The sequence below is a fragment of the Rhodnius prolixus genome, unplaced genomic scaffold, assembly GCF_049639745.1.
Source record: "Rhodnius prolixus isolate KJV_2025 unplaced genomic scaffold, Rpr scaffold_30, whole genome shotgun sequence".
Classification (NCBI taxonomy): Eukaryota; Metazoa; Arthropoda; class Insecta; order Hemiptera; family Reduviidae; genus Rhodnius; species Rhodnius prolixus.
The window spans coordinates 473,998-490,480 of NW_027411638.1; the positions used below are offsets into that span (position 1 = coordinate 473,998).

At 32.4% G+C, this 16,483-nt stretch overlaps 1 protein-coding gene across 2 annotated transcripts in view; it reads right to left on the minus strand.

The window, feature by feature from the left end:
• Positions 1-1,925: 1,925 nt before the first annotated feature.
• The window catches only part of nolo (ADAMTS-like no long nerve cord), a 132,096-nt gene continuing 117,538 nt past the window's right edge, over positions 1,926-16,483 (minus strand). Inside the window, exons 19-25 of one of the 2 annotated variants that reach the window (XM_074144059.1) lie at positions 15,666-15,773; positions 15,125-15,305; positions 14,940-15,022; positions 12,720-12,906; positions 12,016-12,164; positions 11,790-11,937; positions 1,926-10,820 (exon numbers count right to left, since the gene is read on the minus strand). In XM_074144059.1, coding sequence (XP_074000160.1) covers positions 10,705-10,820; positions 11,790-11,937; positions 12,016-12,164; positions 12,720-12,906; positions 14,940-15,022; positions 15,125-15,305; positions 15,666-15,773 — 972 coding nt within the window. In that variant the 3' untranslated portion in view covers positions 1,926-10,704. The remainder of the gene's footprint in view (positions 10,821-11,789; positions 11,938-12,015; positions 12,165-12,719; positions 12,907-14,939; positions 15,023-15,124; positions 15,306-15,665; positions 15,774-16,483) is intronic. The other variant, XM_074144060.1, reaches the window with a different exon arrangement.

Sequence of the window (16,483 nt, forward strand, 5' to 3'; positions counted from 1 at the left end):
AAAGGGGGTGTGAAGGTTGAATTCGCTGATTGGTCGTTTTTGAAGGGGGGTAAATGTGGTGTTGTCGAATTCGCTTATTAATTTATTAAGTAGGGTGGGGAAAGGGGCGTGGCCTATAGCCCTGGTCCTAGTTCCTGATTGTTGATTAAGAATTGTGTGGGCGGGGGTGGTGTAGTCGAATTTGCTGATTGGTTGATTAAGAAGGGGTGGGTTGTAAAGGTGATTTCGTCGAATTCGGATTGCTTGGGAGAGCGGTCATCTTGCCCAATTTAGGTGTGTCGATGATTGATCAATAAAGAGGGGGTAGGGGCGTGGCTTAAGGCCCTCGTCAAATTCGATGATTAGTCAATAAGGAGGGGGGCGTTGCTTAAACCCTCGTCGAATTCGATGTTTATTCAATAAGGATGGGTGGGGTAGGTGTTGGCGGAGTGGGGATGGCGGCCATTTTGCACAAAAAATGTGCACAGTTTAGGTGCGCCAGAACCGCCATTTTCCCTCTACTGATTAGATTCTTGTTTTAACAAAATAGTTTTCGCTATCGTTAATTTGTTCTGCCCGCTTACTTTTTTTAACAGAAAGAACTGATAAATTGCTCTTCCAAAAAGATATACAACCAACGTTTTTTCAACCTCTGCATTTTTTGGCCATATCTAAAATAAAATATTGAATTTTAAGCAATTAAGATTAATTTTTTTCTCGTTAACTTAAGGATTTACCAAATTTTTGGAAATCACTAAAACAAGAAAATAAAATCCTATACACTGTTCAAAAAGTATCTCATTTTCTACCAATTTTACCTATGGCGTGGCGGCATGGAGTTAAAAACAACGCTAGCCTTCACTAGAGAGAATAGATTGACGTCTGCTAATTATAAGAGTATTTAAATCCCAAACTCAAGACTTGGAAGTGTTAGGGAGCTGTATGTTTTGATGATTCTGTAGAGTCGATGTACAATGTACCCTTTTCTGATATGGGAAGATTAAGTTTTTATGCCAGGGCGCAAAATTTGATCCAAAAAGAACAAATGCTAAATAGTCAATACACTGTTCAGTTTACAGACAACCTACATCACGGGATGTGAGGTTCGTTGGAAAAGTCACTTGGTCTGACTCCTTCCACAGCATTCTTGACCGAAACCTTCATCATCCATTCCTGTGACGTGCAAACCCGGAGAAAAGATTTTAGAGAAAATAAAATTATTATCTTTTTGGACAGACTGGCAGTATTACCGGCACAGGCCTTCCGTATACCTTGATAGAGATTACACGAAGTCTTTGACTATATTTGGATTGTACATATTTGAGAAGCTGCGCCTCAAAGCTGTAAAATGGTTGAATCACGTATTAGGATAAGACTCTTTTGTGAATGTTACATAGTCGTCAATCACAGTTTTGAAACAATGAGCAGCTTGACTCCAAAATTATTCAGATTCTGAAGGGGAAAAGGAGGAGCGTAAAAGTATCTTGCCATAAAGTTATAATTCTCAAATTTTCTCTAAAATAAAGATCATATCCTCGATTTAAACTGTATTTTTTTCGCTACAACTCATATTATTTAGTTTTTCTCACAAACTGGTGCTAAGGGTATTTTTGTAAAAAATAAAAAAATATAATAAATGACCGTACACAAACAAAAGCTTTAAAACAATTTATTTTATTTATATATATATAATAAAATAATATTATATATATATATATGATATTTGTGTGTATAAAAATTCAATTTAATCACAATTAATTGTGCATTGCCTTAAATTTACTGTGTGCTCAGTGCTAGTTTAAAAATATACTTACTATACAACAAAACTTAAATTTACATAAAAATTATAAAAATAAAATAAAAAAAGGTATGTCTTGGGGTGAAAGTTATAAAATTTTAAGCTACATATGTATATATTATATATACTGGAATCCCTCAAACTTAGATTCTTTTTTTTTTTTTATTGCCGTGCTTTATTATGTCTATATACTTGACTAATCTTTATGATTTCAGTTTTATTTATTTCAAATATTAATAACAATTAGGACTAAATTCAACATTGAGTTAATGGCAAAATTTTAGATGTAACAATCTCTCAGTTGCTGATATTCTTCATTGAGCGCGCTAGTACGTTTATTAATTCAGAAATGAGATACACAGCTCATAATAGTGACTAACACATTTAAATTAAATTACCGCTGGAAAATATGTACATATGTTCAAATTTGATATTTCATTTACATAGCTACCAAGTAGACAATCCGATAACGAGATTTTGGTCAAAATATTGACCACTTTGTAGTAAATGGAACATTTCCTTTGAAACTTTACATTATTGAAAATGTGGTCGGGTAGTACACAGTGCTGCAGATTGGTTTTATCATAGGAAAATGTGTGACGGATAAAATAAATGACTTCTTATTATATTCACCACTAAAATGTAAGAATATTTCTTTTACTAAAAAAGAAACGGGCAAAATTCATTTTAGGTTTCTGAGACATTAAATCTGAAATTGCGTCCATTTAGGACATACTTAACTCAAAGAATATATGCTCTTGTGTGGTGCACGTGAACATTTCGGACCCTCACTACCTTCCTTTAAAAGCAATAAATTAAAGTTTATAGTGAAAAAAATAATTAAATTGCATCAGGTAATGGAAAATAATAAGACTGGCATGAAATAATCCGTTGGCCGAATTCGGTGGAAACATTTTATGGTGAAATATATATATATTTAAAAAGACTAAATTAGCTGTTATTGAAACTACAGTCACCTTTCGTTTTAACGAATACCGATCTGATGTTGGCACTTTAATATTCACAATTATTTTGGAAAATAAATAGGGATAATACAGTACTGCAACTTTAATCAAGCACCCAAGCCGGGCTGAATTTTACAATAAAACATCCAGGTCAAACTTCACCATGTCTTTCTTCACCCTCTGAGTTAATGCTTGTGAAACCATTCAGAAAAAATCAGAAACATTTAACCAACTTTCTTGGAGTGGAATAGATCGGCAAGGTGTGCAGAGTCGCTGTGAACGTCAGCGTTAAAACAATAAAATTTCTTTCCTTACTACATTATTTTTGTTTCCTCTCTCGTAACTTTGTTATCCTTACGTGCCTCAGTAATGTAAGAAAGCACTATAAAAAGTCAATCCCAACTGCGCTTTTTAAATGATTTTTATTTATCAACACATTAATCTTGACACTATAACCAGCAACTAACCATCCATTCTCAAAACGCTGTCGTTACAGTAGGTACTAAACTGGGACTATTCTGGTCCATTAGGTGTAACACTTAAATTACAAATACGGTATAAATAAGGCTGAACGAACTGATTTGAAGTCACGATGTTGATGAACTTCTCATTCAGCATCGAACAGCACGAGTTGAGTTCGTTAGAAAAGATCCGCTCCTTCCTTCTGTCACCAGGCTGGCCAAGAGTGTTTTAGAGAAGGTCAACTGAGGGTTTATCACCTGCACCTCCTCCTGTTTCTTTCCGACCAATCTTTTAAAAAACAGTTTTAAGAAGTTATGTTACTTCTCATACCTCATACCCTGCCTACAATGACTTTTAGTTTTCATTGTGCTTAATATGTATTTCACAGCATATTTTTGTGTATGGAAATTTTTATTACTTTATATCAAATTTATTTTACTCTTGGATAAACGTTTTTCTGGAGTTCTTATTATTAATTTTTTTTATCTTCATTAACTTAGTTTTGATCCAATTAAATTAATAAAAAGAAACAATTTTATGAGACCGACGGCCAGCTATGGTTTTGGTCTTTAAATGTACATTATGTTTTATGTTGTGCAAGTGTAAATATTGTAGGAAAATGTATTCAATACTTATATTAAGACTATTAAACAAAACTAAAAAATAAATAAGGAATTCCGTATTTTTTTCACCCTCGTGGATTAAAATAATAATAATTTCAAGGACACAAAAATAAAATACAAACTAGTTTAGCTATTAAAATAATAGAAATATAAAATGTAATTTAATTTATTCTTACGTTCACTAGCTCATTCGAGTTTTTATATCAGAAAATTACTGTACACTTAATTTCTCATGTAATCTATCAGATTCAGTAAACTTGGAAATTAATACTTTCTTAAAATTAACAATTTTTATTATTTCCTTCATGTGAGGATTTTTTTTTTTTTTTAAGAAACCTGTATAAAATATAACAAAAACAAATTAAAAAAGTATAAAATACAAAATTACAAATTACATAGAAATATTTACAAAATAGTAAATGAAAAAACAATGTTGTGAATGTATGAGGTTTACACATCACAGTAAATATATTCGCAGATAACCCGATATAACTCTTACTTTATTATTTACCCTAACTAAAGCATAACTCCTCTTTAAAAACTTTCATTGCTATTGCTGACAACCTTTACATTTTTAATTCTATTTATTTAATAATTTATTTTGTATTTTTATTTAAATAAGGTCAGTAGAAAATGTTGGTAAAAGTATGTAAGATTGCAGTTTTCACCACCGAGCTTTACATTAGCGAAATGATATAATAGTGTACACGTCAGCCACCAACTACTGTCCTACACTTCAGCTGAGCTTATTAACTGCTAGCTTTAAAGCTAGAACTAAGCAAGGTCCAGCCTTCTGGAAAATCCACTATCTCGTAGACATTGTGAAGCTGGATTATATTCAATTTAACTAGGACATTAGTGCCCCCAGAAGCAAAAGAAATGAGGCACCATAAGTTTGATCGTCAGTTTTCTGGAGGAGGCTATTTAAAAAATCAATGGAAGAACGTATTTGTTTGTCATTCTGATGGTTCCGCAGCTTTGTTACAGGGTATGAATAAAGGGAATTCTGTGCTTCTTCGAAGATGACCAAATCTTCCAGGCTGAGATTATTGGAATCATTGAAGGCTGCTGATGATTGGTGGAGTTACAGGGAGGATGTAAGGAAGGGAGAATATTTTCGGATAGTCAACTGCACTCAAGGCTATCAATTTTGGAGCTCTAAATTAGGGCGTGAATTAGAAGAGTAAGGAGCAATTAAAAGCTCTTTCAAGTATCCGAACGGAAGAAATAAGAGAGCAAGTGAGTCACGAAGTGTTTCTGTGGCAAGGGAATTCAAAATTGGGGAATAAGGAAACTAAGGGATCACTGAAGGATGCATTCAGCCTTAAAGGCTTATAAGAGGAATTACACAGACAGACAGCATCTTCTCTCTACGGGATGCCCTCTCGCCATATCTAGGTTTAGATTATTCAAGAGAAGTACATTCTCAAGGAAATTACTGGCACGATTTGATTATCGCCAAAGCTTGCTAAAATTATTTATTTGTTTGGGAGATACTTTTTTTTTATATATATATCAGACTAAAACAAATTATGTTACATAAACAGGCGCTAAATAATAGCAGCCGTAAATGTTTTGCACAGAATAATAGTTATATGGTACAGATATTTTGATAGATACTATTCTTGAGTTATCCTTATATTTGGTCAATTTATAACTCTTTATGCTAGTGTTTCGAACCGTATTTGGTTAATTATCAGGGCTTTGAATTAAAAATAATAACTATATGTACATATTTTGTAAAAATTATTGCACTAAAACTATTTAATATTTTTTTCACAGATTAAAACAAACAAAAACAAAAGTTGCTTTTTTAAAGCGATATGCAATACTAAGTTATATGTGCAATAATTTTTACAGAATATGTGTATGTATTTAGCACACTTCTAAACCCTGATAATTAACTAAATATGGTTCGAAATGGAACAGTGACAACAATTGACTAGCTATATATCCAAATGCAGAATTGTGTTAAGAAATAATTATTTTGAACCCATACATCCGATAATTCGAGATTTGTTCATAGTGCAAAAGCTACCCTGTAAAGATCTTAAAAATCCGTTGTGATTTGATTTTTGGGTCAGATTTTGGAAAACTAGACTTTAATATACGAGGATAAATGTTTACCAAAGCAGGATGGTAGGAATGAAAATTGAAGCTGGTTCTTGAGCGTCTATGACTCATTCTGTACAAAAGGACAATACTATATAATAAAAAAAATACTGACTCTTTAGTCAGAGTGGTATTTTTACTACAACGTATACATTACATTTTTCTAAATATTGCTTGAATTTGTATCGAAATTCGAATGTGCGCCTTCATTAATGTTATCTTATTCATTTATCACTGAACCAACATACTGCGTAAAAGTAATGCCCAAGCACTAGTTTTCTTCAGATTCAACCTCAACTCCTTTACAACCTGCATTTTACTTTTATTAGTACCAATCAATCGACTAATCTCGATATCGACAGTATCGTATATTACTAAACTATTAGCCTTTAATTAAGAATGAAGGATGAAATATCATCCCATTCGTAAAACCATGCGGTTGTTTTCTAAAATTAAATTGAATGTAATAATGTTTTTTTGTAAAAGTTCATAAAGCACATGACAAACTTATTTTGGTAATTTAAGAAGTACTTTTCGAGAATCGTTGTGTCATAAAATAAAATGGATATTCCTTGTCGGGTTCCGCCATGCAAACAAAACTGTTATGACAAAAACTAATATATTTGGAAATTTGATTCTGTATTTATTATTTAAGCTCAACGGGGTCACCACCCACCATTCCTGGACTGGCCTAAGTTGAAACTAACTAAGTTGAAAGAACATAAAAGTACGAGTATGAAAATTGAAAAACATTTCCCGAAGTTATGACGAATATAAGGAATGAAAATAAAAGTACAGGCTTAATTCATATTTTTTAAATTAGAACTGTTAAGCAACACAAATAACTATTTTTTGGAGAGCCTGAATATTTCGATATGCTAAGAAATAGTTCAATTTATGACCATTTATAAAAGGCAAAGAACACCTTCCAATTCAATAAAAATTTAATAAATCTGGTATTGCTTCATTTTATTTACAATATTTATTTTATTTTTTCAATTTAGGGTTAACAAATGCTCTTTTACTAGCAAAAACAACTACAACTTTATATAAATAATACATAAATATGTATAGATTGTTTGAAAAGTAGTGTGATCTTAGCTCTAAGCGTCTGAGACCTACCGAGTTAATAATTACTATTACAGTGTTGATTAGAGGTTGCAGATTTTTAGAATTATAATATGTACATAATTTTTTCAATAATACATCTTCTGGCGTCCTCTGAGCACGAAACACGAATAAACTTAGTATTTGTTACGAAAAATATCTAAAATGATGTTGTCGGAGAAACTTTTTTGAGGGTTACAGGAAATTTTTTGTTTTTCTTTTGAACATTAATTATAGGAGTTTCGGGGACGCCACCTTACCTTAAAATTTGTGGTTTTACAATGAAATAATGAAACAGTTAAAACTTAAGACAAATTCATAGTTGACGAAAAGCTAAGTTAGAACTCTAAAAAGGAAAACAGTATGGGTTTAAACAAAATTGTAAAAATCAAGCACTACTTTCCAAACCAATCTTATTTAATAAAAATAATTGGTAAAATTTTTTTTGACTCAACTTATATATTTATATATATATATATAAAAAAAATATTATTTTCATCAAAAGTTTAGAAACTGAAAATTCTAAAAAATAACAACTATTTGGCTTCTTCCTTTTTAATTTTTAATATTATTGCAAATTTAAATTAGGTACTATTTTTTATTTCTCTTCCAATAAAAATATACTATTTTTATTACAACTGTGCAGCATTTTGCTGAGAAAAGTTTGATCCAGTAAGATCACTATATTAATATAATTTTATCTTAAATTATTAACTGTGTCAACAAAGTGTATATATATTTATCTTTACTTAAAAATTACGACACTTCTTTCTTCTTTTACCCTCATAAACATGAATTTTAATTTTGTTTAATTTTAAAACTGTATCATTTATTTCATTTGAATACATTATTTTATATACAACAAAATGTACATATTTTGACAAAACAATTTTTTTTTATTCTCACTATAGGATTAGTTTGAATGGAGGTTAGGTCAGCTTATGGAGACTTCTGTCAGTTCAAAACTTTTTAAATTGCTTAATTTTTTAATTCAAAAGCTTAATTCGTGGTTTATACTTATTTATTCAAATAATCATACATAATGAGAAAACATAATAGTCCTTACATTATCCCTAGTCAAAAAGCTTTTTTTACAAAAATTAGCAACCAAATTGCAGTTTGTTAGTAAAAAAGCAGAAATTTCCTTTGTCCTGAGAGAAAAAATATCTTCTAGATCCCAAAGAAAAATTAAAAAACAAAAACAAATAAATTTAAGATAAATTGCAGTGATAATGCAGTAACAAATACAAATTATAGCCCCAATCCTCGTTTTAAAACGTTTTGGGATAAAATTATTAGTGACTTTTAAATAAAAAAGACTCCTTTTTTCATAGAATTTGTGAGATGGATAAGGAAAAAACACCAATGTATCCACCTTAAGAAGGATTGTTCAGGGTGTGAGGAGGTTACACATACGACATTTGTCAGGATGAAGGTAAAGGAACTTAAGCTGCATTTCTTAGGTGGCAGGCCTAGGAGTGGATTTTCATCGTTGAGCAGTTGCTCTAATTGTTTTTCTTTTGGATAGCTAAATGGGTCTCGTAGGGCTTTTGATAGCATGAGGCTTCCATCTCAACTGACGAATAATAATAACCATCAAGTGAAATATGAGGTAATCGGTGTTTCTTTCTTCATCGGCGTTTATTCATCAATAGGGTGAATGCTTTGAATTTATACATTTATATTCGGGGATTTGTAGCAAACAAAGAACACCATCTCTCGCAAGCAAAGGATGCAATTTGGTTGCTAAGGTAACAAGTGAACAAAATATAAATATATCATTTATAAAATTCATAAAAAAAACAAAAACCTTTTTTGGCACTAAACTTCAGTGTTTTTTTAAAAATACTTTACAGAGGCTATTATTAAACCACTGATTTTTGTAAAATTATTTTCAAAATTAAACTGACGACACTTAAAATTAAAACAAAAATCAATTATATCGTTTGTTTTTAAAAACATGATATTTTCAAAATATTTATTAAATTTAATAGTTTAATTAATTCTTAAGTTTTTTATTTTTTTTTGGTAACATGGAACTTTTATGTTGATGTTTAAAACTCAACATTTCAATTACTTTACAATAATTTTATACAGAATGTATTACTGGTTTGTAATTTATTTTTAAGCGGAATATACGATTCAAGCCTATTTATAAAAATATATAAATATTTCGCAGTTGAAAATATTTCTTACTTTAAATGAGCTAAGTGACTAAACACTTCTATTTTGTCAAATTTAAATTATAAGTTGGTGCCAATCGGTTATTTCCAAAGAAGTAATTAATAAAAATTAATTCATTAAAAATATTACGACTTATTTATAGCTTTATTGAAGCACTGTTTACATTTCAAAATTGTCGCTTATGGCAAATTTTTATTTAAATCCAATAAATTTCAGTAATTCCTAACCATAGAGTAACTCTATTCATATAACTTTCGTGATGGTAGAAGTCATGATTCCACAAACATATTACATGACTTATGTAACTATTTAGTAATGTTGCCTTAAATACTGATCAGCCACGGATTGCTTTGGTTATATTGTATATGTCGTTATCTTGGTAGTTGCATTTTGCATTTTATTAGCGAAATTTCAAGTGCTAGACCGTTTGCGTTCATTACTTGTTTCATTACATGGAGTGGAATGAATATTGCTTCTAATAGCTCTTCTAAAGTGTCCAAATCTGCTTCTCCAATCTTTTATAACACTTAATTCTCTAGGTTAATAGCTGTGTTATTCAGTTTTTAAGAAGCACAAGAAGTGACTGTAGATTTGAATGAGAGCACCAAACAACTGTTATGATTTGGTGAGCCAATGAGCTATCACAGGACAATACAAAACTATGATAACTAGCGGAAAAAAGGTATCAATGTTTTATGAATCTCCCCAAAATTTTTTCAAATTTTCACTGAATGTTTTTACAAGATTCAGCAACTTCTGTAAAAAGTGTGGTATACCCAAGAATGCTGCTCAGCTGCTCAGTTTATTAATACTATAGATTATTATATTTTTAGGATTGGGTCCTAAAAGCAAGCCTGGAGATCACAATCCTCTGTACGGCAATATATTGACAGATCTTGAGAAAATGCTGGTAATAGATGACATTCCAGGGTAGAGCTTTAGTGAGTGGTTAGTGAAGGTCAACTCACCATTATCTCGTTAAAATTTGCGAATTTAATGGATGGATGGTTAAGAGACTCAAAGCGTGTTTTTACATATTTTTTTTGTTTTGTTTTTTATAGTCCTTGAGGATGTTACTGTTGGTTACCAATAAAAATTTTATTTATTTTAAACTGGTGATCTTCTGTTTTGTGTATCAGTATTTAAAACAGCATCAGATATATTCGCCATTCGAAAACCTTCTGAACTATCAAAACTAAGAATGGAATCCTCCGAAAGAATTTAAAGTGTTCAATTTTTTTATTATTAACAAAAATGTCTTCTGTTTCATCTCCAACAACTGCACCAACCTCCTCATTACATTCGTGCCCCTTTCTCACAATAATTAAAATCTTGTAATCTCACACATACAAACTCATCTCATCTTTAAAAATTACAGCTTAATACTGTGATTGAAATTAATACTAATTTACAAATTATTTGTTTTGTTAACTTATTGAACTATTATTTACAAATATAATCCTTAGAGCATATATTAATGCTTACTATCTCGACAAGATTGGCAACATTGAGTTTGGTACCTGTACTTACGACACATGTTCATGGCCCTTATGTTTTGGCAATATTTGGAATGATCTGTACAGTCGAATTCTGGAAAAGCAAAGCAGAAGTGAAATGTTATATAAAGTACAATCGCATATTATGAATGGATGAATCAATGAGGTAAGAAAGAAGTGGAGCAGTTATAATTAGAAGGACACAGAAGAAGTGACAAAAATAAAAGGATTTGTCTGTCATTTCTTAGGAAGCACTTTAACAGTCGAATTAAAGGAATGGAAACACCATATCAAGGTCTTAAAACAGAGGAAGAGCTCTTATAAAGAAGTGAAAGCCGAGAGTTCTTTAAACAATACAGCTCTATCAACAGGCTTTAGCACCTTCATGACTTTGAATCCCTATACAGGAGGTTGGAAAGCAGCAACTGAATGAGTAACGATAATATTAATTGGTTAACTACTTGTCTTGAGGATAGGCGCGTAGTAGGCCCTTTTTTATTCACAGTTCATTCCGTAAAGAAGATAAGGCACATGAAAGCGCTAGTCAAGAAGATAACATCGGGGTGAATTTATATCAGAATGCTACAAAAGAAAGAGTTCTTATCAGAGAGATACGATCGGGGATCTCTGGTTCGTTAGATATGTTAGTATCAGGAAAGCCAGAATAGAAACTCTTGGCTTAAATAGGTAGATTAGAGAGGTAAGTATATAGCTATTGTCAACGAAAGAAAAAAGATTCAAAAGCATTTATTTATTTTTTTAAATTTTATATAGTAAATTTCAATCTGTATATAAATATATTCAATAAATAAATAAGAAAATAGTGAAGATATATTTGGAGCATGAAGAGCAGGAGAAGAAAAACTACCCAGCGATAGCACTCCCTACAGGAAATCGATGATGATCTTCAGACCTTAAGGAGGGAGAAATAATATAAGAGTATAAAACAGTTTCAATGTGAGATAGGACAGAAGGATTTTTTTTTAGAATTGAAATGAATATATTGTCAAGAAGACTGCTATTCTTAACACTGTTTTCTAAAATTTGAAAATTCCTAACTTACTGTCTGTACATGGAGGGCCTTTGCACATCTTCATGACGGCTGGACGTGGTATGTCACGGCAGGCATTACCCGCAGCTTTCTTAGTGCCGAACCACACACATTGGAGTATTCTATATTTAACTCCCTGGGCGTTACAACTGGCTGCACACTAATTTTTACAAGAAGGTAAATAAATTTTAAAATCTAGAATATTTTTTTTTTATTCAATGAATTCAATATTGGATACCTCAGACCAATCGCCAACCCTCCAGGTGCCTTTACAGCGATCATTGTAACATTCTTGTCTCAAAATTGGTTTAGTCACTTCGTTGCACATCTTCTGATCAACTATGGTACCATTTGCTAATGCGCATTCAATTCCTCGCCTTTGCATGGCTATAAATTGAAAGCAATTTAAACGGGTAATTAGTCATTTTTACTATTTTTATACAACGTAATTTTACAAAGAGGGTCTGCAAAAAAAGCTGTAACCAGCGCAAATTTATGTGTGTCCGTTTGATTTTCGCAAAAAAAAAAGTTTCGAATAATAAAATGCCAAGGATTGCTACTAATAGAGGAGGTTAATAGTACTAATGTAAAATTTAATTTAAAAAAACATACGCAAAAAAGGGCCTAAGAGAAAATTATACAGATTTACATATTTTAAGCACCAATGAAGATTAAAAACATAATCATAACAACTGTATAAATAAGGAAGTTCGCTAGATGTTTATCCCTGACACTTTGCTATACATTTTCATAGCAAACCTTTTTACAAATTTTTTGTATTTAAATCACACTGATATCAGTTAATAAATAAAAGTTGAGTGCTGCATACTAGCACTGGGAACAATCTAACTATTGAGAGTTAGTAAAGTTAATTTCTCCTGTGGCAGTAGCTGTTATGTACTATCAAAGACAAGCTAAAATGAGTATTTTAGTTACACTCACCTGTATTGTATGTAAAACAGCGAGCTTCAGAACAAGGCTGCCATTCGGCGACTTTCCATTTAGGACATGGAGTCGGCGTACAAGCTCTTTTAATTTGTGGCATCTCTATTCCTGCATCTTCGCACATGTGGCCATCTACAGATTCAGTTCTATTGTCCAGTCTAACCGTACATTGCGCTACTCTCATCTTGGGGCAGAAGTAATGTTATGTTAATAATAAGAACCAAATAATGGCGTCATTTAAAAATAATTAATATTAGTATTCATTAACTGACGACATGGGATAAGAACCAGTACGTCAGCTGATAAGAAAACATATAATTATATATCTTATAGCCACAACTGAAAATGAAACTATTTTTAAACACAATAAATAAATAATCAGATGAAGTTCGTATATTAAATAGGGAGAGTAAAAATTCTCTTGAATTTTCTTGCAAAGAGTTTGCAGCCTTAATGCAGCGACATGACACAACAGAGTGAACATCAGATTCAAAAGCCCTCCATTTAAAATATTGTAACGAAGTTGACCTGGGCGGAGAAGAAAGGCCTAGATTGTTCTAGAGGTTGAACGACCAAAGTCAGTAACAGGCCGCCACTGCATCAACAAAAGGGGCGGTATCTACTTGTGGCAGAAAAGAAAGGCCTAGATTGTTCTAGGGGTTAAGCGACTAAAGCCGGTAACAGGCCACCACTGTGTAGACAAAAGGGCCGGTCTTTACTTGAACTAGAAAGGAAAGGGCTAGATTGTTCAAGGAGTTAGTGACCTGTGTAAAAGCCAGCTAAGAGAAAGGCCTCAGTTGGGGTGGTGGCATATGTGTTTCCCAGCCAGTGATTGACAGGTGAGAGTGAGACAGACGGAGTTGGAGAGAGACGGAGAATGGGAGGAGGCGGCTCACAGCTGAGGTGGTGGCAGTATGTTTTCTCCAGCCAATGAACGTCAGGAGGGCGTGGAAACTTATGCTCAGAGAGTTGGAGGAGGGCAGTCCCAGTTGGAGGGAGGCACGCAGTTAAAAGGAGGCAGACACAGCTGGAGAAGTCAGTTTCAATTAAGTTTTTAATCAAGTTTTAAGGAGTTATTAGAGTTTATAGTTATTAGTCAAGTTTATGAGTTAGTCTTGGAGAGTCAGTGTTGCGGAGTGCTTCAGTGGTAGCTAGTTGGGCAATTAGTCAGTTGATGAGTAGAGCTGTGTTAGTGTAGCTGAGACTAGTGCAATTCGGTGCAGTGCGGACCAGTGGTCAGTCGGGGAACAGTTTTGTGGCGTTACGAAGTGAGTAAGTAACAGTAAACTGTTGGGACTGTTGTAAATGGTGACTGTAATGAATAGCGTTAGTTGCTTGTAAATGTTAATGTGAATAATGTTAACGTGTTAATAAATCAGGTTATTACTTACAACTTTAGCGAGTTTTATTAGTTAATCAAACCCACATATTTAATAACTAGTGGCAGGCATTAGTTGTGTAAGTAAAGTTTTTTTTTGGGGAAAAACTTTACAATATTTTTATAGTGCAATACGTTCCTTAAGTTGCGAATAAATCCTAACTTAGTCAGCTTTATTTTCTTAGCAAAATGTTCGCTAAATAACTTGGAGTTTAAAGCTATTTATTATTAAATCGTATTTCTATTTCTGAGTCTTTCTTTTTTTAATTTCTCTTTTCATCACTCAGTCTAAATTTAGTGTTAGTATGTTCATTTAAGAAATCATTATCTTAATCTACATTAACTTTATACGCTTTTAAATTATCTATGCTTTTCTACAAAGCAGTAGAAATTTAGGCCAACAGTTGCACATTATCAGAAATATGTTTACAAAAAAATAAGTATGTGTTGTAGTAATAACGTCTAATTTACACGGAACCTATACTGCCTAATCCTAATCAAATAGGGACACTCCGTTGTGAATTTTAATTTGGCATTTTGATTCTTGTATTATTTGAATGTTTCTTTTTTTAAATTATAACAAAATGAAAACAAATGCTGGTGTTTTCGTTTCAAATAGATTCTAGGGAAAGGATTACTGAACGCTACCGTACAGGACCGTTGTGGTCCTGGGCTAGGCGTAGCGGCCTTAGATTTTCTTTATTTCTGAAACCTCTACAGCTCACTGTTTCAGTGGTGTATAGTGTTGACTCTAAAGCAAGAACAATGATTGGAGCCCGGCTAGTGAGCTGCTACGGCTCCGAGCGACCACACATGCTTACTCAGCTCATCGTACTCACTTGAAATCCATCTTTACCACAGGATACAGTACAAGGTGACCAATCTGTCAATTCCCAATGAAATTTTAGATCATTTGCATTCCCTAAAAGCAAAATGTTAGTGATTAGCTGAATTAAAAAATAAGGAAATTTAGATGTTTGTGATAAAAAAAAAAAAGGTTCGGAACTTTGTTTTTTAAACATACCTTTACCAAGCACTACGGCCACACCAAATGTATCATCAGTTACAGCTGCTAGTTTAGATAGTTCAATTTCTTCAGGCTTATCAGTGTTAATGGCGTCTTCAGCTTCAACAAATTCATCCGCATCAGCGATGAAAGCAGGTTGTTCAGCTACTGGCCTCTCATCTCGACCTCCTCCCAACCTCTGTGAGCGGTGTAAATACGATTAAATTTGACGAAGTGTATTAATACTCACTTTAATGTGGGGTTTAATGAATAAGCCAAAAAAGAGGTAAAACCATACCCCTGTTCACAAAAGTACAGTACTATGTGACAGAGGACAAAACACTATTTCACCGAAATTTGGACTGAGCAAGACTTGAACCACTCTAGAGATAAAATTCCATATCATATTTGGAATACCAAAAGTTGATGAAATACCTAGATGTGCAACTTTATGAGATAGAATTTTTTTGCAAGAAAGACTTCACCGACATATATCACAGGGATTCCGAAAGATTATGTTGTTAATGTCAAATTTATGACTGTAAGCTAATTCACTGACCTGTAAGTTATAAATTAGTTGGTTTAAATGAGGCATAGCTCTGGACGCTGAGGAGACTGGAGCTTCTAGATGGTCTGGCTCTTCTGAAGTTGTTCCGCTAATAATCTCCTGCAACCCATTACCAGCTGACGTATTAGTAAGGTTAGTTTCATGCAGATTTCTTTAGAAGAATCTTTAGTCCTCTGTTCATGCTATCTACTTAGAGGTGTTAAAAGTTTTAGTGGTCTTACTTGACATTAAGGAGGTTAACAGAATGAGGTTAGTATCTTGATAAAATGAGTTACCAAAATATTTATATATTAATTCCAAAAATCAATTGAAGCAAATTGATTAATATTAATCTAAAATATTATTCACAGAAATTGTTATTTCCCTCAAATTGATAATATTAGCATAGTTTGTATTGAGTACAATAAAAAAAAAAATACCTTGGTTTTATTGCCGTAAGAACTGTGTTATGTTTCCAAAGGTTTTCAAACTTTCTGTACTGGCATCCTTTGTTGTTCAAAATTAAATTTTCGCGCCTCCTTGCATTTTTTTTTCAGTAAATTTTATAAATACTATTCCAATACTAAAATTAGTTTAATGAATCAAAGCATAACATTGTGCTATATTCTTCAAAGTTTTTACGGGAAAAATGTAATCTTTTTTGTTACAGTGTACTATACTTTCTTTTCCTTATCTTCCAACGTATCATGCCTATTTTGTAGCCTAATGAGGTACCTTTAAATTATATTTATATTTTAGGTTGTTTTTATATATTTACACGAAGTTCTGAAAGAAGTTGCGATTGTCTCACGCCCTCTTTGAGACGCAGA